Below are 19,276 nucleotides of genomic sequence, written 5' to 3'. Positions count from 1 at the left end.
CACACACACACACACACACACACACACACACACACACACACACACGCACATAATAAATATATACTTAATGTCAACCAGACCAGAACCAACCTCTAAGCTGGGAATGGCTGTAGCCAAAAAGAGCAGGCCAGAGACAGGTGTGTGAGGGATTAAACAGAAGTTTAATTAATTTCAGAGTGAGGAAAACACTTGCAAGTGGAAGTCCCCCATCCTGAGAAGGAGTGCTTAACATGCTAGGGTGAAGGCAAGGCTTATATACCTATATAAATACCACAACACAGTCATTCTTAGGTCTTGAGTAGCAGTTTTTACAGTAGGCTCTTGCATGGACAATGCAGGTGTTCCTGGTTCCTGTGGGAACAGTTGTTAAGTTGATTGACTTAAGTCTTATGGGTTGTTGAGTCTTGTGATTATTCAGTGGGGGTACAGAACCAAAGTTAGTGTGGTGGGAACACAAGTGCAGTACCGGGTTCAGTTCACTTGGCTGTTATAAGAAACAAGGATTTTAAGCACGTTAAGAGGTGTGATGGATGGCCTTAGGCTGCAGCACATTTGCTCTCAGGTCCCTAGGAAATAGGGGGAGCTCCAACAAACAGTTATTGATTAATATGAAAAGCATAAATTTCTCAGTGAACACTTGGTGCTGGTCAAAGCAATACGCTTTGCCACAGGGCTAGATCATCCAGAGCACAAAGGATTGTTTTTATGTCAAGCTTAGGGCACAGCCTGCTTGTTGGGCCTTAGCTCTGGGAAACAGGGTGTCTGCAAATACCTTCACAATAAAAATAAAATTTACTGAGAAGGGTACTCAATCAAAAAAGCTTTGGAGACCTCTGAGATAGAGGAGTAGAAAAGTAGAAGGGAGATAGAAGAGTGGAAAAATTGAAAGGAAAATTCTTTGTTTAGGCTTTCACCCTGATTAACTAGGCAAAATTCAAGATAAAGAGAATTAAAAGGAGTTTATTATAAGTATATCAAGATAGCAACATATTATTTGTTGTTGGGCTGATCACTGAAGATCATTGATGGTTTCTAGGTGGGGTCAGCTTTTATTGATAACTTTCCTAATGAAATAAAAACAATTCAGATAGATTAATGTTAGCAAAATAGATTGGGCCCTTGCATCTCAGTTCCTTCCTAAGGTAGCAAGTATAGACAATTTGCAGGTGGGAGTACAAACAGCACAAGTAGGAGTATGTGACAAAGAGCAAGTAATGCAAGAAGCTACAGACTTGGTATCCCCTTTCCCAACAACAGCCTTCCCCAAAACTGATTGACAAGCAGGGGTCATTGAATCAACGTAACTTTCATATGTGTGTGTGTTTAAATATATAAATATATATGTATATATATAATCCCCCTATAAACAATTTTAACTTTTTTTTAAAGTTTTGATTTCCAAATTCAATCCACCTTCCCTTCCCCCCTTCCCTATCCTTACTCCTCTCTGAGACCATCAGCAATTAGATTTAGGTTATACACATGCAATCAATCAAAGTAACTTTCAATACAAGAAAGAAAGGAAGAAGAGATAGAACGGTACAAGAAGAGATTTCAGCCAACATGGCATAATGCAAAGTGTGTTGGACCCTGCAGTAGTAGAGACCTGACTTGTAAAACCCAGATGTGACCTTTATATGCTGCATGACTAAGAGCAAACTTTTTTTTTAATCTGTAAAAGAGGGATACCTCATAATAAGTACCTTACTGGGTGGTTGTAAGGAACAAACGAAATCATGTGTGTAAAAGTGCCTGATAAAACTTAAAACTTACATAAATGTCAGCTAATGTTATGTAAGGGTGGAAGGAAAGAGGAATAGAGGAGAGTTAGAAGTGTGAAAACAGATTGAAAGTCGTAAGAGTAGTGATATTGCCCGATGGCGGTCATGTTTGGGAAGTATATTTAATTAGAGTGCTGGGGCAGGTGCAGAAATGCACCTGCATATGGTAGCTGGAGGGTTTTGAAATCATAGGGTTTGTTGGTTACAGAAGAATGAATGTCAGACTGGATTGTTTTTCTTAGAGTAAAAGAGCGGGCTGCAGGAATTGTCAAGCTTTTTCTTGTACCGAGTCATGGAGTGAGGGGGCAGCAGCATCCTTGTCTCGCTCCCTTGCAGCCCTTTCTTAGATTGTGGACATCTGTACAAAACCTGCGGACACCCCTCCCGCCTACCATGTAGGGCCAGGGTCTCCCCTTCCTCCTCGTCCCGCTTTCTTATCCCTTTCTTTCCCTTCTCCTCCTCCCCCTTCGTCCCTCTTAGTCTCGTCCCCTGCTCTCCCCACCCCCACTCCCGCCGCCGCCGCCGCCCCAGGCTTCTTGTCTCCTCCCACCTGGCTCTGCCAGTAGCCCAAGAGCGGCCGCCTGGGGGCTCTTCGGGGAAACCAGAGTCTCCCTTTAGCCCCCTTCCTCACTCCCTCCCTCCCTCCCTCCCTGCCTTTCTCCCATTTGTTTCCTTCCGGAAGAGAGGTGGAAGGGAGGGGGCCTGGACTGCATCATTGTGCTCTGCTGCTGCAGGGCCAGAGGAGCAGGTGGAGACGAAAGAGGGAACGCTCGCGGCGGGGTGCTGAGACCGCAGTGACGCTGCCCTAGAGAGATGGCGGCCCAGAGCCTCTGAATCAACAGAATCCCAGCCCAGCGCCCGCCGCTGCCGCCCCAGCGCAGCACCATGGTGCGCCGCCGCTGACCCGCGAAGGAGGGACCAGTCCCGGCAACAAATGAATGCTGCAGCAGCTGCAGCCTCTTCGCGAATTTTTTTTCTTTTCATTCACCACATTAAATTTTCCTTCAAATATTCAGCCGCCGTAGTTGCTGCTGTCACAAAAGCTTCTAGGGACACATTTATCCTTTAACTGCCACCCCCCCCTTTATTTTCCTTCCCTCCTCACTCTAATTCCTCTCCCCAGCCCCACCCCACCCCCTGCATCTTTTCTTTCCTCCTGCCTCCACTCACCCCCTCCCGTTTCCATCCATCACCAGAGCTATGGCTGCAGAGGAGGTATTTCAGAGCGTGGATCATTATAAGACTGAGATCGAAAGGTTGACCAAGGAGCTCACTGAAACAACCCATGAAAAGATCCAGGCTGCTGAATATGGCCTGGTGGTCCTGGAAGAGAAGCTCACCTTGAAGCAGCAGTATGATGAGCTGGAGGCTGAATATGATGGCCTTAAGCAAGAGCTAGAGCAACTGAAAGAGGTGAGTTTCTAGTTGCCTTTCTCCTCCTTTCACCCCCCCCCCAAACTTATCATTAAAAAGAAATAAAGAAGGGGGTACACAGAATGCATCGGTGAAAAGAGCCTTGGCTTTGAAGTCAGAGGACCTGGATTCAAGTTCTCCCTCTGACTTATCTGCTTATCTACCTGTGTGACCTTGGGCAAGGCACTTAACTTTCTGGGCCTCAGTTTCTTCCTCCGCAAAATGAGGGAATTGGCCTAGATGACCTTTGAAGTTTATGTGGTACTTGATCTATGATCCTATGAGCTGACTCTTTCTTTATCTTAATGTGAGCACAGTTGGCCAGGTGCTATTGAAAGAGTTCATTGTTTCCATGTAAGGAAAAATGCCTAAAGAAATAAGTATATATCTGTATATTGGAAGCATGGAGGTAGGATTTGTGGGGGGAGGAGAAATTTGTATTTGTATTCGAGTAGAGGTATATGAGAAGATTAAGGATGATTTGGGGGTGATTAAATAAAAATTTAAAAAGCTAATGTTTCTAGCCTGGATTGCAGTAAGAATCCTTTAGGTAATTAATAGATCTGAGGCTGGGGAAGTCACAACTTTAATTATTAAATTAAAAATACCTTAGTCATATATTTGAATTTCCTGTTCTTTAGTCATAAGGAGAAAACACAGTATTAGTACCTCACAAAGGCTTAGCATCTCTTTTGCTTCTTTATTCCTGTTATGCTGTACAAAAGGAAAACAGGGTGATGGGTGATGATGTAGATGCCCTGTTTTCACCAATGAATGAGGTAGCACTCTTCAGGGTGGGCAAAGCTTCAAGGTAGAGATGAGGTCATCCTGCCCAGTAAAAATTAAACTTCATAACAAATGACCTGAAGAAAAGATGAATCTTGAACTGGGATGTAACTGTGAAGTGTGGCCTTACATTTTAAATACGGTTATCAGTTAGAAATAAGGAATTGGTAGGAATAGAGATTGGACCTATGATTTCATTGACATATGGAATTCCCAGATGAGGAAACTCCCTCTATCAGTGGAGGAAGGCTTCTTCTCTGTAACTTATCTTCTTAGAGTGTTGCCTAGAGTACTGAAATGTTAAGAGACTTTCCAGGGTAACTTAACTTGCCCACTTGCCACACAACCACTGCTCTAGAGAGTAGGTGGTATTTGATTCTCTCACACTGCCCCCCATCAACTCCTTCCTTTGCCACTCTAAGTACATTGCCTTTCCTAAGGTACCTATAAGACCATAACATTACAGCTGAAGTATGTATAACTCTTGTTCTATCTAATATTTGCATGCTTTTAGGTTTTGTTTGCTTTTAGTCTGGATTTAGGGTTTCTTTGCTTATGCACAACTTTTCTGCATTTTACAGGATTAGAGAGTTGCCTGGGGTCAGTCAGTGACTTGCCCAGCTTTAAGCAGTCTGTATGTCTGAAGAGAAACTTGAACCCAGGCCCAACTCTAGCCATCATGTCTATTTTGTATATTATTCTGTAATTATTCAATAAAATGTGGCATGCTGGAGGACACCAATAAAATATTAGTCAATTTTTGATCAAGTCTTTTAAGCAATCTTATGGTAAAATTTTTGTAGTTTAGGTAAACCTTAGTCCATGCTAAAAAAAAAAAAAGTTCCTGGGACTCTGGATACTTTCTTGCTACATACTTATTTTAACACAGACATTTTCTATTAGACAGATGTTAATTCTTACATGTAATATACATATATATACACACATACACATATATGTACATTATTTATTATGTGCCAGCCACTATACAAATATTATTTTATCCATAGCCCTGGGAGGTAGTTGCTATTATTATCCCCATTTCATGCTTGAGGAAAATGAGGCAAACAGAGATTGAGTGTCTGAGGCTAGATTTGAACTCAAGTCTTACACCAGACCCAGCACTCTATCCACTGTACCACATAGTTATCATTTGGTAAATGTTTGTTGAATTGAATTGTATTAGGAAACAAATTTTTAAAAGAATAAAGGCAGAACTATGAGAAACTAAGCAAATCAGTTCTCTCATTTTTTAACACTGACAGAAATGCAAAAAAAGGATCAGTTTAAGAGTCATTGTAAAGACAAGTTAAACTTTATCATTAAAAAAAATGAATGGCTATTGTGGAAACATACTAACTCTCCTTCTTATATTCACTGATATTATGGAAAGCCTAAAAGTTCTTGATGTTCAGTGCTAAGCAGACAATATTCTGGTCTAAAATCTTTTATAAATCCTTATCAGACTCTCCCCTTTTTCCAACTCTTCTGTTACTGTTGAAGGTGGAACCATTCTCTGAATTATCCAGGCTTTCAGCTTTTGTGTCATCTTTGACTCTTCACTCACATTTACCCCACATATTCAAGTCTTATCAGATCTACTTTCACAACTTTTATTGTTTCTACCCAGGTGCAGGTCCTCATCACCTCACTGCATCGTCTTTCTTTATTCTGATCCACTCTACTGGGAGGGGCCTGATCAGCTCTCCAAAAAATCTATGAAATGGATTAGAGTAATAATCAGTTTAAGATCAAGAATATCTTTTGATTCATTCAATTAATAGAAATGTCTTTTGAGTTCACCTTTGGCCAAATTAAAAGAAAAATCCTTAGAGGGACTGGTTAAAGAGGACATTGAATAATTTTTGGAAAATGATTCTCCAGGGTGTGCCAAAAGTTAAATTACTATTTCTCTGTTTGATGACTCAGAAACTGTTGCCTAAACTTTGTTCTCTTGTTTAATCTTGATTATGGAATTTTGTCTTTCTTCATGAGCCCTATAAACTGTGAGCAGAAAATGACTTAGATCAGATGGGTTTTCAAAAGGAGGATGGATCTCTCTTCCTTTGAATTCCTCTCTAATCAGAGATGTTTTGAATAGAATTAATAAATTTATTTCTGATAGACTTCTGCCTAAAAAGGCAGAGTACTGAGTTTTCCTTCTCTACTATCCAGAGAAGCAAGCTGGTGGAGAGAATTGGGTTCTGGACTTATAATCAAGAAGACCTGGGTTCATATCCCGCAACTAATGCTTATTAGTGAGAGTCAGACAATTCTCTAAGACATATTTACTAAATAATAGAATGTTTTTGATCAGCATTGGTTGATGGAGTTACCACAATCAAAAAATCACAAATTTTTGATGTATTTAATGTATGTATTGGCTCTACTAATTGCCTATTTAAATAAGCTACATAATTTTCAGCTTGTGTTCTTGAGAGAAAGGTATATACATATGTGTGTGTGTGTGTGTGTGTATATACATGTATAGGGAGAAAGAAAGAGAAAGTGAGAGGGAAGAAGGGAGAGACAGACTGGCATTTATTATCAACTGTGTGCTAGACACTGTACTAAGTACTTTACAATTATTATCTCATTTGCTCTTATGACCATAAATTGACAGCAATCATGATGCAAACAACTATACTAGTTCAGTATTAGTTTATTTCTATGATTTCCTTCATGTCATCTTTCCTGAAAAAGATACCATTTGGACAAAATTTGTTACTTAGGAAATCTTTATAGTTTTGCAAATAGATCTACTATTGATCACAATTTTATTTCAAAGAAGATATGGCTTTCAGCAAGTGATGTCATTTTATCACAGCTCTTAGGTTTAAAAGCACCTTGATTGATTCCTTAGTTCTTTCCAAATACTGTTCTAGTCTAAAGATTGAATCAGTTGTGAGGAACATACAAAAGAAAATATTTATTCTACCTTGTTTGAGGTAGTTTAATCTTGGCAGGTAATTTTATTTTTGATGTCAGCACACAAATATTTTCACCATTCTTACTCCCTTGTGTGGTAGCCTGTGTCTGACTCAGCCCAGTTCTTTGATACTTTAGTTCTGATATTGTAATAATACAAAACACTCAACTCATTTATCAACCCTGTAAATTGTAAATAGAAAATGTAGTAGGTCAGAGAAATTTTCAAAAGCAAGATAGATCTCCTTCCCCTTGGATTTATCTCTCTTTAAGAAGAGATGTTTCAAATAGAATTAATAAATTTCTTTCCGAAAGCCTTGTTTCCAAATCCTGTTGATTCTACCTTTTTCAGCATCTCTCATCTGACACTGCTACTGCCTTGGTAAAGGCCCTCATCACCTCATATTTGCGTCATACTATCTGTAATACCATCATATTACAGTAGCCTTCTAGCTGGTCTCCTTGTCTCAAGTCTCTCCTTGCTCTAGTTCATCTTCCATTCTGCTATCAAAACAATCTTCCCAAAGCAGGTCTGACCAATGTCAGCTTCTACTTCATAAACTCTTTTGCCTTTCTGTTAGTTGAAATATCAAAAATCCTATGTTTGACTTTTAAACTCTTTCATAATCTGGACCCTTTCTACCTTTCCAGCCTCCACTTCCCCTTATTCCCCTTCATGTGTACTCTTGCTGTTTCTGGCATTAGATGCTCCATCTCCCCACTCCTTCCTACTTTTCCAGTCTTCTTACACTTTACTCCCCTCCACATACCATATGATCAGTGACATTAGAGTCTTTGATGTTCTTGACAAAAGATGCTCTATACCTTGACTGAATTTTTACTGCTATTGCCCATGTTCAGAACTTTCTCTCTACTCACCTGTCTCCTGGCTTCCATGACTTCCTTCAAGTCTCAGCTTTTAGATTTTAGGCTATCTTCTTCAAGAAGCCCTTTCTGGTTCCCTTTAATATAATCACTTCCCTCTGTGATTATTTCCAGTTTATCGTATCTATCTAGTTTGTATGTAGTTGTTTGTATATTGTCTCTCCCATTAGCTTGTGTGCTCTCTGAGGGCAGGGATTGTTTTTGCTTTTCTTTATGATCCCAACACTTAGCAAAGTGCTTGGCACATAGTAGGCGCTTAATAAAAGCTTGTCAACATTGCTTGCTTGGCCCAGGAATGCTCCTTCTAGGCCCAGTGCTTCCCTCCTGCATAAGCAAATGCATTTCATCAACAGGGCTGGGAATGGTGACTTGTTGAGGGGCCTTGGGACATCTACCAAGGATGAAGAGCATATGAGTGGGCTTTTTTTTTGCTGTTAGATGAACAGGAAACCCATATGGCCACACATTTGAACAAGGCCATTCTAAAATATCAAGACCTATATACATAAATATATATATATTCACACACATACACACACTTGTGTATCATTTGTGGAACAGGCAAAAAATGACATATCAATGTCTTATATTTTCCTGATTATTATTATAGCTGATGTTTATATGGGACTTTACAGTTTCCATGACACTTTTCTCATAACTGATCCTAGGTCTAATTTATGATTTTGATTTTCAGTTGCTCTATGGAATTCCAACTTATAAAGATAATCCAAAAAGGTCCACATATCTCATTTTTGTACCTTAAGAGGCCAAGTCATGCTATATTGCCTTTTTATGTCAAAATGAGGAATCTAATTCCTAAATCAGTACTCTTTCCCTTGGGACAAATTGGTTTCACATCCTTTTCTAGTCATCAAAGGTGTCACTAATAACATAGCTGGTGGATTAATGACCTTGAATAATATCCAAATTATCCTCCCTTTTATCCTCCCTCATTGAGAAGGAAAGCAATTTGATAAAGGTTATACATGTGCAGTCATATAAAACGTATTTCCATATTAGTCGTGTTGTAAAAGAAAACGGGATTAAAAAAACCCCAAGAAAAAATTAAAAAAAAAAACCGGCATGCTTAGCCCTGCAATCAGATTCTGTCAGTTTTTTCTCTGGAGATGGATAGCGTTTTTTCATCACATTCATTAGAATTGTCTTGGATCTTTGTATTCCTGAGAATAGCCAAGTCATTCATAGTTGATTATCATACAGTATTGCTGTTACTATGTACTTCACTTTGTACCAGTTCATGTAAGTCTTTCCAGGTTTTTCTGAAATCATCCCGCTCTTCTTTTCTTATAGCACAATAGTATTCCATCACAATCATATAACACAACTTGTTCAGACATTCCCTAATTAATGGACATTCTCTCAATTTCCAGTTTGCCACCACAAAAAAGTTGCTATAAATATTTTTATACATAAAGGCTCTTTTCCTTTTGGATCTCTTTTGGAATACAGAACTAGTAGTGGTATTGCTGGGTCAAAGGGTATGCACAGTTTTATAGCCCTTTGGGCATAGTTCCGAATTGCTCTCTAGAATGGTTGGATCAGTTCACAACTGCTGGAAGGGATCTTAGTCCAGTTTTGCTTCTCGAGAGTAGAGTCACACTTACCTCTGATCTGAACTACAAGATTTAGTGGCTGAATGCAAACAGTTGATGAAACACTCATTCACACCAAATGATAGGAGGAGTCAAGTACTTCTGCCTCACTGCCACTCTTAGGTCTCAGTCTAGCTCTGGTTCTGGGGAATGAAGTTTACATAACTGTATTATAGGAAGTCAGCGTTTTCCTTATTAGCGCTCTTCAGAATAGCCTGAGAAGCCCTAGATCTTGTGCATTTTTTTTAATTGAGGTGGAAAAAGGAATTAAGGTTAAGCAAATTCCAGGCGCCTTTGAATACACCAATATAAATGAGTCAGATGAGGATAAATATAGGGATTTGTAGAATTCCTTGGTGTTAAGAGATGCACTTATGAATTCTATAGCTGTTCTGTTTCTGTCTACTGTCTCCCCTCCTTCCTCTAATGGAAGGAATATTATCTAACCAGCATGTATCAAGGTTCTTAGAAGGCTTTAAGGAGGAAAAAAATCCCCACACTGAAATGTAATGTTTGACTAGTCTGCTTGCATCTTTAAATCTTAGAACTCAATAAGCCCATTTACATTTTAGGAGAATACCTAGTAGCTGGAGGAATTTCCTTAAGTAGCTTTGTTGCATGGCTTTGTGTGGGTTCAGAATGCTGTCTCTTGTTTTTTCTTCTTAAAAACTGCAGACTAATATGAAATGAAATGCCACCAATTGGCAAGGCCCTCAGAATTTAGTTTTTAAAAAATACTTTTTAGTCTTTTGTCTTATAAGATATGTGTACTTTTATTTATGTGAAAGCACTTCTGTTCTAGTAGATTACTGAAGCTGACCTCAATGTGAGGTGATTGGATGGGGAAAGAATATTGAGTTGAAGATAGCTTAGCTAAATGTTACACTCACAAATTATCTGTTTTGTGTTTTGTGGCCAGTTTTGTTTTGTTTTAGCCCAGTTTGGTTTTCTCCTGCTAATGTCTATTGTGTGCTCATTTAATAAAAGCTAAAGGAAAAAGATGATAATTAGTAAGGTACATCTATTCCAACAAAGAAACGCATAATGTATGATCTGAAATAAAGCATAGATAACTTTTAAATTACCTGTATATGTATACGTGTCATTTATATTTTTCACGTCACTGAATGGTCTTTATTTCATGTGTCAATTTAGTACAGGGATCCCTTATCTCATTGATTTCGAAACTCCTTCCAAAGTTGCAGATTGCAACACATCTTTGCCTTCTCACACTGTACAATTCTTATCCATAGAAGACCTTCCTAGCGTACTACATAGAGACCCTCCTCTAGGGCTTCTGTCATCCTGTGAGTACTAGTGTATTCCTTGGATTGCCTATCTGCTTATACCTAACTATCATCTCCTTTTACATCAAAACACTTTCTGGATGATTGTGTCAAGATGCCATGACATAGTAGATAGCAGTCTGGGCTTGGAGTCAGGAAGATCTGGGTTAAAGACCTGCCTTTGATGCATTCTAGCTATGTAACTATGGACAAATAACCTCTCACTGCCTGCAAGCAGTTCTTTAAGACTATAAATTATAGATGAATTGTTATTCTTCATAAGTGGAGGGAGTTTTCATGCTGGGAATTCTCTAAAGTGATTAAATCACAGTTACAGACCTAAAATAAAAATTTTGCTACTTCTTGTATACAAGTTATCATTGGTAATACATACGTTGCAGGTATGAATTGTTCTCTCCATTGTTCTTTGAATCTATAATTTTGATTATCTAGAGGTTGTAATGGTCTCTGCCACATAGCATCAACAAAAGAGTAAAAATATGAGTTTTTGTGTCAGGGAGCAATGTGGGATCATTGAAAGCACAAAGCAGTTCCCCAAATGCAACCAAGTCTATTCTCTTTCTCCTTTTCAATTCTGGACTCAAACCATTGTTTCTCTGTAGTACTTGTCCATGATAGATATACAGATGGAATAATTTCATTGAATGGGCATTAGGCATTCTTCAATCATTCAGTATTGTTTGTTTGAATTGTTAAGTACTCTCTTTTTAAAACTTTTATATTTTATTTTTCCCTCAATTATATGTAAAAACAGTTTTTAACCTTTATTTTTTATTAATTTTGTGTGTGTGTGTGTGTGAGGCAATTGGGGTTAGGTGACTTGCCTAGGGTCACACAGCTAGTGTTAAGTGTCTGAGGCTGGATTTGAACTCAGATTCTCCTTACTCCAGGGCTGGTGCTCTATCCAGTGCAGTACCTACCTGCTCCTGTAATGTTCATTTTTTAAAAATTTTGAGTTCCAAACTCTTTCCCACCTCCTTTCCCCTCCCCCCTTATTGAGAAGGCAAACAAGTTGAAATAGGTTAAACATGTGCTGTCATGCAGAACATATTTCCATATGTCAAGTTGTGAAAGAAAACACAACCCCTTCTCCCAGAAATATTAAAAAAAAATTTTTTTTTAAAGTATGTTTTGATCTGCATTCAGACTCCATTACTTCTTTCTCTGGCAGTGGATAGCATTTTTCTTTTTTTATTTTTAATTAATTTATTTTGATTTACCAACAATCACTTCCATATGCTTTTGAGTTTAAAATTTTTCTCCCCCTTCCTCCCCACCACCCTCCCCAAGATGGTACACAATCTGATATAGGCTATACATATACATTCCTATTAAACATATTTTCACATTAATGATGTTATAAGTAAGAATTAGAACCAATTAGAGGAACCACAAGAAAGAAGAAACAAAACTCAACAGAAGAAAAAAAAATAGCAAATAGTATGCTTCGATCTGCATTCAAACTCCATAGTTCTTTCTTTGGATGTGGATAGCATTTTCCATCACGAGGCCTTTGGAAATGTCTTAGATCCTTGTATTGCTGGGTAAGGTTAAGTTTATCAATATTAGTCATTGCATAACGTGGCTGTTTTTGTGTACAACATTCTCCTGGTTCTGCTCACTTCGCTCAGCATCAGACCATACAAGTCTTTCCAGGTTTTTCTGAAGTCAGCCTGTTCATCATTTCTTATAGTACAATAGTATTCCATTACATTCATATACCACAATTTGTTCAGCCATTCCCCAATTGATGGGCACCCTTTCAATTTCCAATTCTTTGCCACCACAAAACGAGCTGCTATAAATATTTTTATACCTGTGGGTCCTTTTCCCATTTGTATGATCTCTTTGGGATATAGCCCTAGAAGTGTTATTGCTAGGTTGAAGGGTATGCATATTTTTATAGTTCTTTGGGCATAGTATGGATAGCATTTTTCATTATAAGTCCTTTAGAATTGTCTTGGATCATTGTATTGCTGAGAATAGCTAAGTTATTCACAGTTGATCATCGTAAATTATTGCTGTTACTATGAACAATCTTCTCCTGGTCCAGCTCACTTCAGTTTGTTTCCGTTCATGTTAAGTCTTTCCAGTTTTTTTTATTATTAATTTATTTTAAATTTAAATACTAAAACTTAAATACACATTAAGAAAAGAAAAAGAAACATATTACAAACTTAAATACTGAATAAGAAAAGAAAAAAAGCATTGACATGCATAGCAGAATGTAAGAGAGGATTCAAAATATACTGCAATAAATTCCATTTCAATAAAGCCTATTTAATAAATATTACTCATTGTGTTCAGAGCTGTCTATCTTTGCTTCCTTGTGAGTTTTCTTTTGTTCTCTGCTGTACACGTTTTACTTTGTTCTTTTTTTCCCTTTCTCTGCCCCTCCCCCCAAAACTACAGTTAAATATACTTTCACACATACATATATACATACACAAACACATATACTCTATATACACATACGTATACTTAGATATCTATAATCATATATAGACATATACATTCATATGCATCTACATAAGACTGTACTATATTTGTTTGTCCTCTGTTTCTCTGAGGGTAGATAACATCTTCCTTCATAAGTCCAAGTCTTTCCATATTTTTCTGTGTCTACCAATTCATAATTTTCTATACCACAGCAATATTCTAGTTCTGTCTAGTTATTTTAAATAGTCTAAAACAGGGCTTTTTAAACTTTTTCCACTTGTTACCCTTTCAGTGTGACCCCCACATGGGGTCACAACCCATAGTTTAAGAAGTGCTGGTGTAAAACAATATTGATTAATATGACTGACCTATAGTGTAGTTTCCCTATTTTTCTCTTCTGATTAAATGTATTTTAGTTTTAACTTTGTCTGAGATCATGATTACTATCCCTACTTTTTTTCCCTAATAAATTCTACTCCTGATCTTTATTTTATATTTGTATGTATCTCTTATTTCCAATCCCTCCTGACTCCTCTACTTTACTTCTAATCAGCTACCTTGTCCTCCTTTTACTTAATCTACCCCACCAGGATCCTTCCCTTATCCTCTCCCTTTCCTCTTATCATTCCCCCCCCATCCTTTCTCCCCTCCCTACTCACTTAGCCTTTTATTTCTTTCTGAATTTAGAAGACTTTTATACACATGTAATATACATATATATTTATGTGTATATAATATGTATTGTTCCCTCTTGAACCCATTCCCGATGAGAGTAGGGTTCTAGAACTAACAGCCTTCCTCTCCCATCAGATTCTTCTGTATTTGTTCTTCCTCTCACACCTCATTTGTTTAAGATAATTACTCTTTTTACCTTTTCCACCCAGTTTTGCTTTTTATGATCACATCGTACTCAGTTCTACTGAATCATTCTTTCAAACTACCCAATTACTAATAACAATCTTAGACACAGTTTTACGTTTCCTCATGTAAAAGATAAATGGTCTGTCCTTATTGAGTCCCTTGTAATTAGTCTTTGATATGTGCCTTATATTTCTCTTGGATCTTGTATATCAGATTTTCTATTAAGTTCAGGTTTTTTTGCAGCAAAATCATGAAAGTCTGATAATTTGTTGAATGTCCACTTTTTTCATTCAGGATTTGGCTTAACTTTGCTGGGTATGATACTTTTGTTTGCAACCTCAGTTTTTTTGCACTTTTGTTTTATAGTGTTCTGAGACCTATGATCTTTTAACATTCCTGCTGCTAGGTCTTGTGTGATTCTAATTGTATCTCCTCCATATTTGAATTATTTTTTTCTTGTTGCTCATAATATTTTCTCCTTGAGGTGGGGGTTTTCTAATTTTGACTATGATATTCCTGTAGATTTTCCTCATAAGATCTCTTTCAGGTGGTAATCAGTGGATTTTTTCTATTTCTACTTTCCCCTCTTGTTCTAATGCTTCAGGACAATTTTCTTCAATTATTTCTTGTATTATTGTATCAAGATTCTTTTTTTGATCATAGCTTTCAGGTACTCCAATTATTCTTATGTTTTCTTTTCTTGATCTGTTCTCTAGATCAGTTATTTTTCTTAAGAGATGTTTCACATTCTTTTCTATTTATTCATTTTTTATATATTGTTTTGTTTTTTCTTGGTCTCTTGTAACTTCGCTGTCTTACCCTGGCCTAATTCTAATTTTCAAGGAGTTATTGTCTTCCTTAAAATTCTGGATCTCCTTTTTCAGTTGCTTGACTTTCTTTTCATAATCTTCTTGTTTTTCTTGGATTGTTCTTTTTTTTTTTTAATTTTCCTCAATCTCTCTCATTTGATTTTTAAAGTCTTTCTTAAGTTCTTCTGTGAATTCTTTTTGGGCAGGTGACCATTTGGTGTTACTCTTTGGGGTAGAAGAGGCTTTTTTTTTTGCTTCAGTATATTCCTCTGAAGATGAACCTCAGTCTTCTCTATTCCCATAGCAACTTTCTATAGTTGGATTCTTTCTCCTTTGCCCGCTTATTTTTTAAAAAAATTACAGCAACCTGTTGAAATCACCTCTAGTCCTGGGGTATGGGAGATGGTGCCCCTGGATTCAGATCCTCCTTCAGTTCTCCCCTCTGGCCTGGAATAGAAAACAAGAATTCCACCCTCCTGTAATTGCCCACAGCCAGCAGAGTCTCCACCCCACTACTTCTGTATTGGCCCAGCCTTTGCTGCTTCTTTCTTGCCCAAGGCCACATCAGCAGCACAGCTGGGCCTGGTGTCTCTTAGCAGAGGTTCCCTCAATCTTCCCCCACTCAAGATGCCCAACTCTGCACACTCTCCAGGAGGTGAAAATTCCTGTGACTGGAGCTGAGGCTACCCCCAACCCAGCTAGCCCCAGGGCTCATCGCTTGCTGCTTCAGCAGAACTAGACTGGAGATGTTTATACTTCACAGGGACCAACCCTAGGTCCCGTGATTTTTCTTAGGATCTTCCCTCGTTGTCCCAGGAGAACCACTGTTCTGCCCCAACTCTTGTTTATTTTTGCCCCTCTACATTTGCCCTGAGATGTTATTTTGTCTTGTTTGTGGGGGAAATCTGAAGAACTTGGAATTTTCTGACTTACTCTTCCATCTTCCCAGAATCCTCCCTTTCCAGGTTTTTCTGAGAGCATCCTGCTCATCATTTCTTATAGCACAATAGTATTCCATCACAATCATATACCACAACTTGTTCAGCCATTCCCCAATTGATAGGCATCCCCTCAAATTCTAATTTTTTGCCACCACAAAAAACTATAAAAAATTTTGTATGTTTGGGTCCTTTTCCTTTTTGTTTTTTAACTGTTTGGAATACAGAACTAGTAGTGGTATTGCTAGGTCAAAGGGTATGCATGGTTTTATAGCTCTTTGGGCGTAGTTCCAAATTACTCTCTAGAATGGTTGGATCAGTTCACAACTGCACCAACATTAATGTCCTAGTTTTCCCACATCCCCTCCAACATTTGTCATTTTCCTTTTCTGTCATATTAGTCAATCTGATAGATGTGGGGTGGTACCTCAGAGTTATTTTAATTTACATTTCTCTAATCAATAGTGATTTACAGTATTTTTTCATATGATTATAGATAGCTTTGATTTCTTTCTGAAAATTTACTGTTCAGATCCTTTGACCATTTATCAATTGGGGAATGACTTGTAATCTTTGACTCAGTTCTCTATGTATTTGAGAAAAGAGGCCTTTATCACAAAAACTTGCTATAATTTTCTTTTACAGTTATGATTACTGTGTATTTCCCTCCATACTACTTTTCTTCCTGTTTATCCTTTCTCTCTCCTTTCACTCTGTCCATCCTCAAAAGTGTTTTGCTTCTGACTTCTGCCTCTCCCAATCTGCCATCTCTTTTATCAGCCTAGCCCACTTCTCTTATTTCCTTCTCCTACTTCCCTGTAGGGTAAGATAAATTTCTATACCCAACTGGGTGTATATGTTATTCCCTCTTTCAGTCAATTCTGATGAGAATTCAAGTTCAAGCACTCTTCCCCCGCCCCCAACCTCCCACATCTTCCCCTCAACTGTGAAAGCTCTTTTGTGCCTCTTTTATGTGATAACTTACCCTATTCTACTTCTCCCTTCCCCCTTTGACCAGTGCATTCCTCTTTCTCACCCCTTAATTTTATTTTTTGGGATATCATCTTATCATATTCAACTTACACCCATGCTTTCTGTCTGTGTATACTCTTCCTAACTGCCCTAATAATGATAAAGTTCTTAGGAGTTACAAGTATCATCACCTCATGGAAGAATGTAAACAGTTTAACCTCATTGAATCCCTTATGATTTCTCTTTCCTGTTTACCTTTTTATGCTTCTCTTGAGTCTTATATTTGAAAGTCAAATTTTCTATTCAACTCTGGTGTTTTCATCAGGAATGCTTGAGAGTCTTCTATTTCATTGGATATTCATTTTAAACCCTGAAAGATCATATACTCAGTTTTGCTGAGTAGGTGATTCTTGCCCTCTAGAATATCAAGCCCTCTGATCCTTCAAGGTAGAAAATGTTAAATCTTGTATTATCCTGATTGTGACTCCACAATATTTGAGTTGTTTTTTTCTGGATGCTTGCAATATTTTCTCCTTGACCTGGGAGCTCTGAAATTTGGCTAAAATATTCTTGTGAGTTTTCATTTCGGGTTCTCTTTCAGGAGGTGATTGTTTTTTCAATTTCTATTTTACCCTCTGGTTCTAGGATATAAGGACAGTTTTCCTTGATAATTTATTGATATGATATATAGGCTCTTTTTTGATCATGGCTTTCAGGTAATCCATTAATTCTTAAATGATCTCTCCTTGACATATTTTCTAAATCAATTGTTTTTCCAATGAGATAGTTCACATTTTCTCCTATTTTTCATTCTTTTTTATTGTTTCTTGCTGTCTCATGGAGTCATTAGCTTCTACTTGCTCAATTCTAATTTTTAAGGAATTCTTTTTCTTTTTTTTGAAGCTTAGTGACTTTTATTTTATTTTTTTTGACCTTTTCCATTCTTTTTTTTACTTATTTATTATTATTTATTTTTAGTTTTAGACATTCATTTCAACAGGATTTTGAGTTCCAAATTTTCTCCCCATCTCACTCCTCCCCCACCCCAAGGAAGGGTGCATTCTGAATACACCTTCCCCTAATCTACCTTCCCTTCTATCACCCCCCCATCCCCTTCCCCTTCTATTTTCCTATAGGGCAGGATAGATTTCTATATCCCATTGCCTGTATATCTTATTTCACAGTTGCATGTAAAAACAATTTTAAAAATTTTATTTTAAAAGTTTTGTGTTCTAAATTCTCTCCCTTCCTCCCTCCCCACCCACCCTTATTGAGAAGACAAGCAACTGGATACAGGTTATATATGTGTAGTCATGCAAAACACTTCTATAGTAGTAATGTTGTGAAAAACTAGCTACATTTCCCTTCATCCTATTTCACCCCCCATTTATTCTATTCTCTTTTTTGACCTTGTCCCTCCTCAGAAGTCTTTGCTTCTGATTACCCCTCCCCCAATCTGCCCTCCTTTCTGTCATCTACCCCTCTCTTATCCTCTTCTTCCCTATTTTCCTGTAGGGTAAGATAGATTTCCATACCCAATTGAGTGTGTATGTTATTCCCTCCTTAAGCCAAATCCTATGAGAATAAGATTCACTCATTCCCTCTCACCTTCCCCCACTTCCCCTCCACTATAAAAGCTTTTTCTTGTCTGTTTTATGTGAGATAATCTACCCCATTCTACCTCTCTCTTTCTCCTTCTCCCAGTATAATCCTCTCTCACCTCTTACTTTTATTTTTTAGATATTACCCCTTCATCTTCAACTCATGCTGTGCCATCTATCTATCTATCTATCTATCTATCTATCTATCTATCTATCTATCTATCTATCTATCTGTCTCTCTCTCTATTTTTTCCCTTCCAACTACCCCTATACTGACAAAGGTCTCATGAGTTACAGATATCATTTTTCCATGTAGGAATGTAAACAGTTCAACTTTAATAAGTCCCTTATGATTTCTCTTTCCTGTTTATCTTTTCATGCTTCTATTGAGTCTTGTATGTGAAAGTCAAATTTTCTATTCAGCTCTGGTCTTTTCATCAAGAATGCTTGAAAGTCCTCTGTTTCACTGAATGTTCATTTTTCCCCTGAAGGATTATACTCAGTTTTGCTGGGTAGGTGATTCTTAGCTATAATCCCATCTCCTTTGCCCTCCAGAATATCGTATTCCAAGCCCTCTGGTCCCTTAATGTAGAAGGTGCTGAATCTTGTGTTATTCTGACTGTGGCTCCACTATACTTGAATTGTTTCTTTCTGGCTGCTTGCAATATTTTCTTCTTGATCTGGGAACTCTGGAATTTGGCTATAATATTCCTAGGGGTTTTCCTTTGGGGATTTCTTTCAGGAGGTGATTGGCAGATTCTTTCCATTTCTATTTTTACCCTCTGGTTCTAGAGTATCAGGGCAGTTTTCCTTGATAATTTCTTGAAAGATGATGTCTAGGCTCTTTTTTTGATTGTGGCTTTCAGGTAGTCCAATAATTTTTGAATTATTTCTCCTGGATCTATTTTCCAGGTCAGTTGTTTTTCCAATGAGATATTTCACA

The 19,276-nt window shown here is 37.7% G+C and overlaps 1 protein-coding gene across 3 annotated transcripts in view; it reads left to right on the top strand.

The window, feature by feature from the left end:
• Positions 1 to 19,276, top strand: part of BICD1 (BICD cargo adaptor 1) — a 221,942-nt gene that overhangs the window by 14,163 nt on the left and 188,503 nt on the right. For all 3 annotated transcript variants that reach the window (XM_027844386.1, XM_027844385.1, XM_027844384.1), the window contains exon 4: positions 2,978 to 3,194. In XM_027844386.1, coding sequence (XP_027700187.1) covers positions 2,982 to 3,194 — 213 coding nt within the window. In that variant the 5' untranslated portion in view covers positions 2,978 to 2,981. The remainder of the gene's footprint in view (positions 1 to 2,977; positions 3,195 to 19,276) is intronic.

Source organism: Vombatus ursinus, unplaced genomic scaffold, assembly GCF_900497805.2.
Source record: "Vombatus ursinus unplaced genomic scaffold, bare-nosed wombat genome assembly UNPS02014941.1, whole genome shotgun sequence".
NCBI lineage: Eukaryota > Metazoa > Chordata > Mammalia > Diprotodontia > Vombatidae > Vombatus > Vombatus ursinus.
The sequence above is the reverse complement of the archived record's forward strand: the minus strand, read 5'-3'. Positions and strand labels throughout refer to the sequence as shown.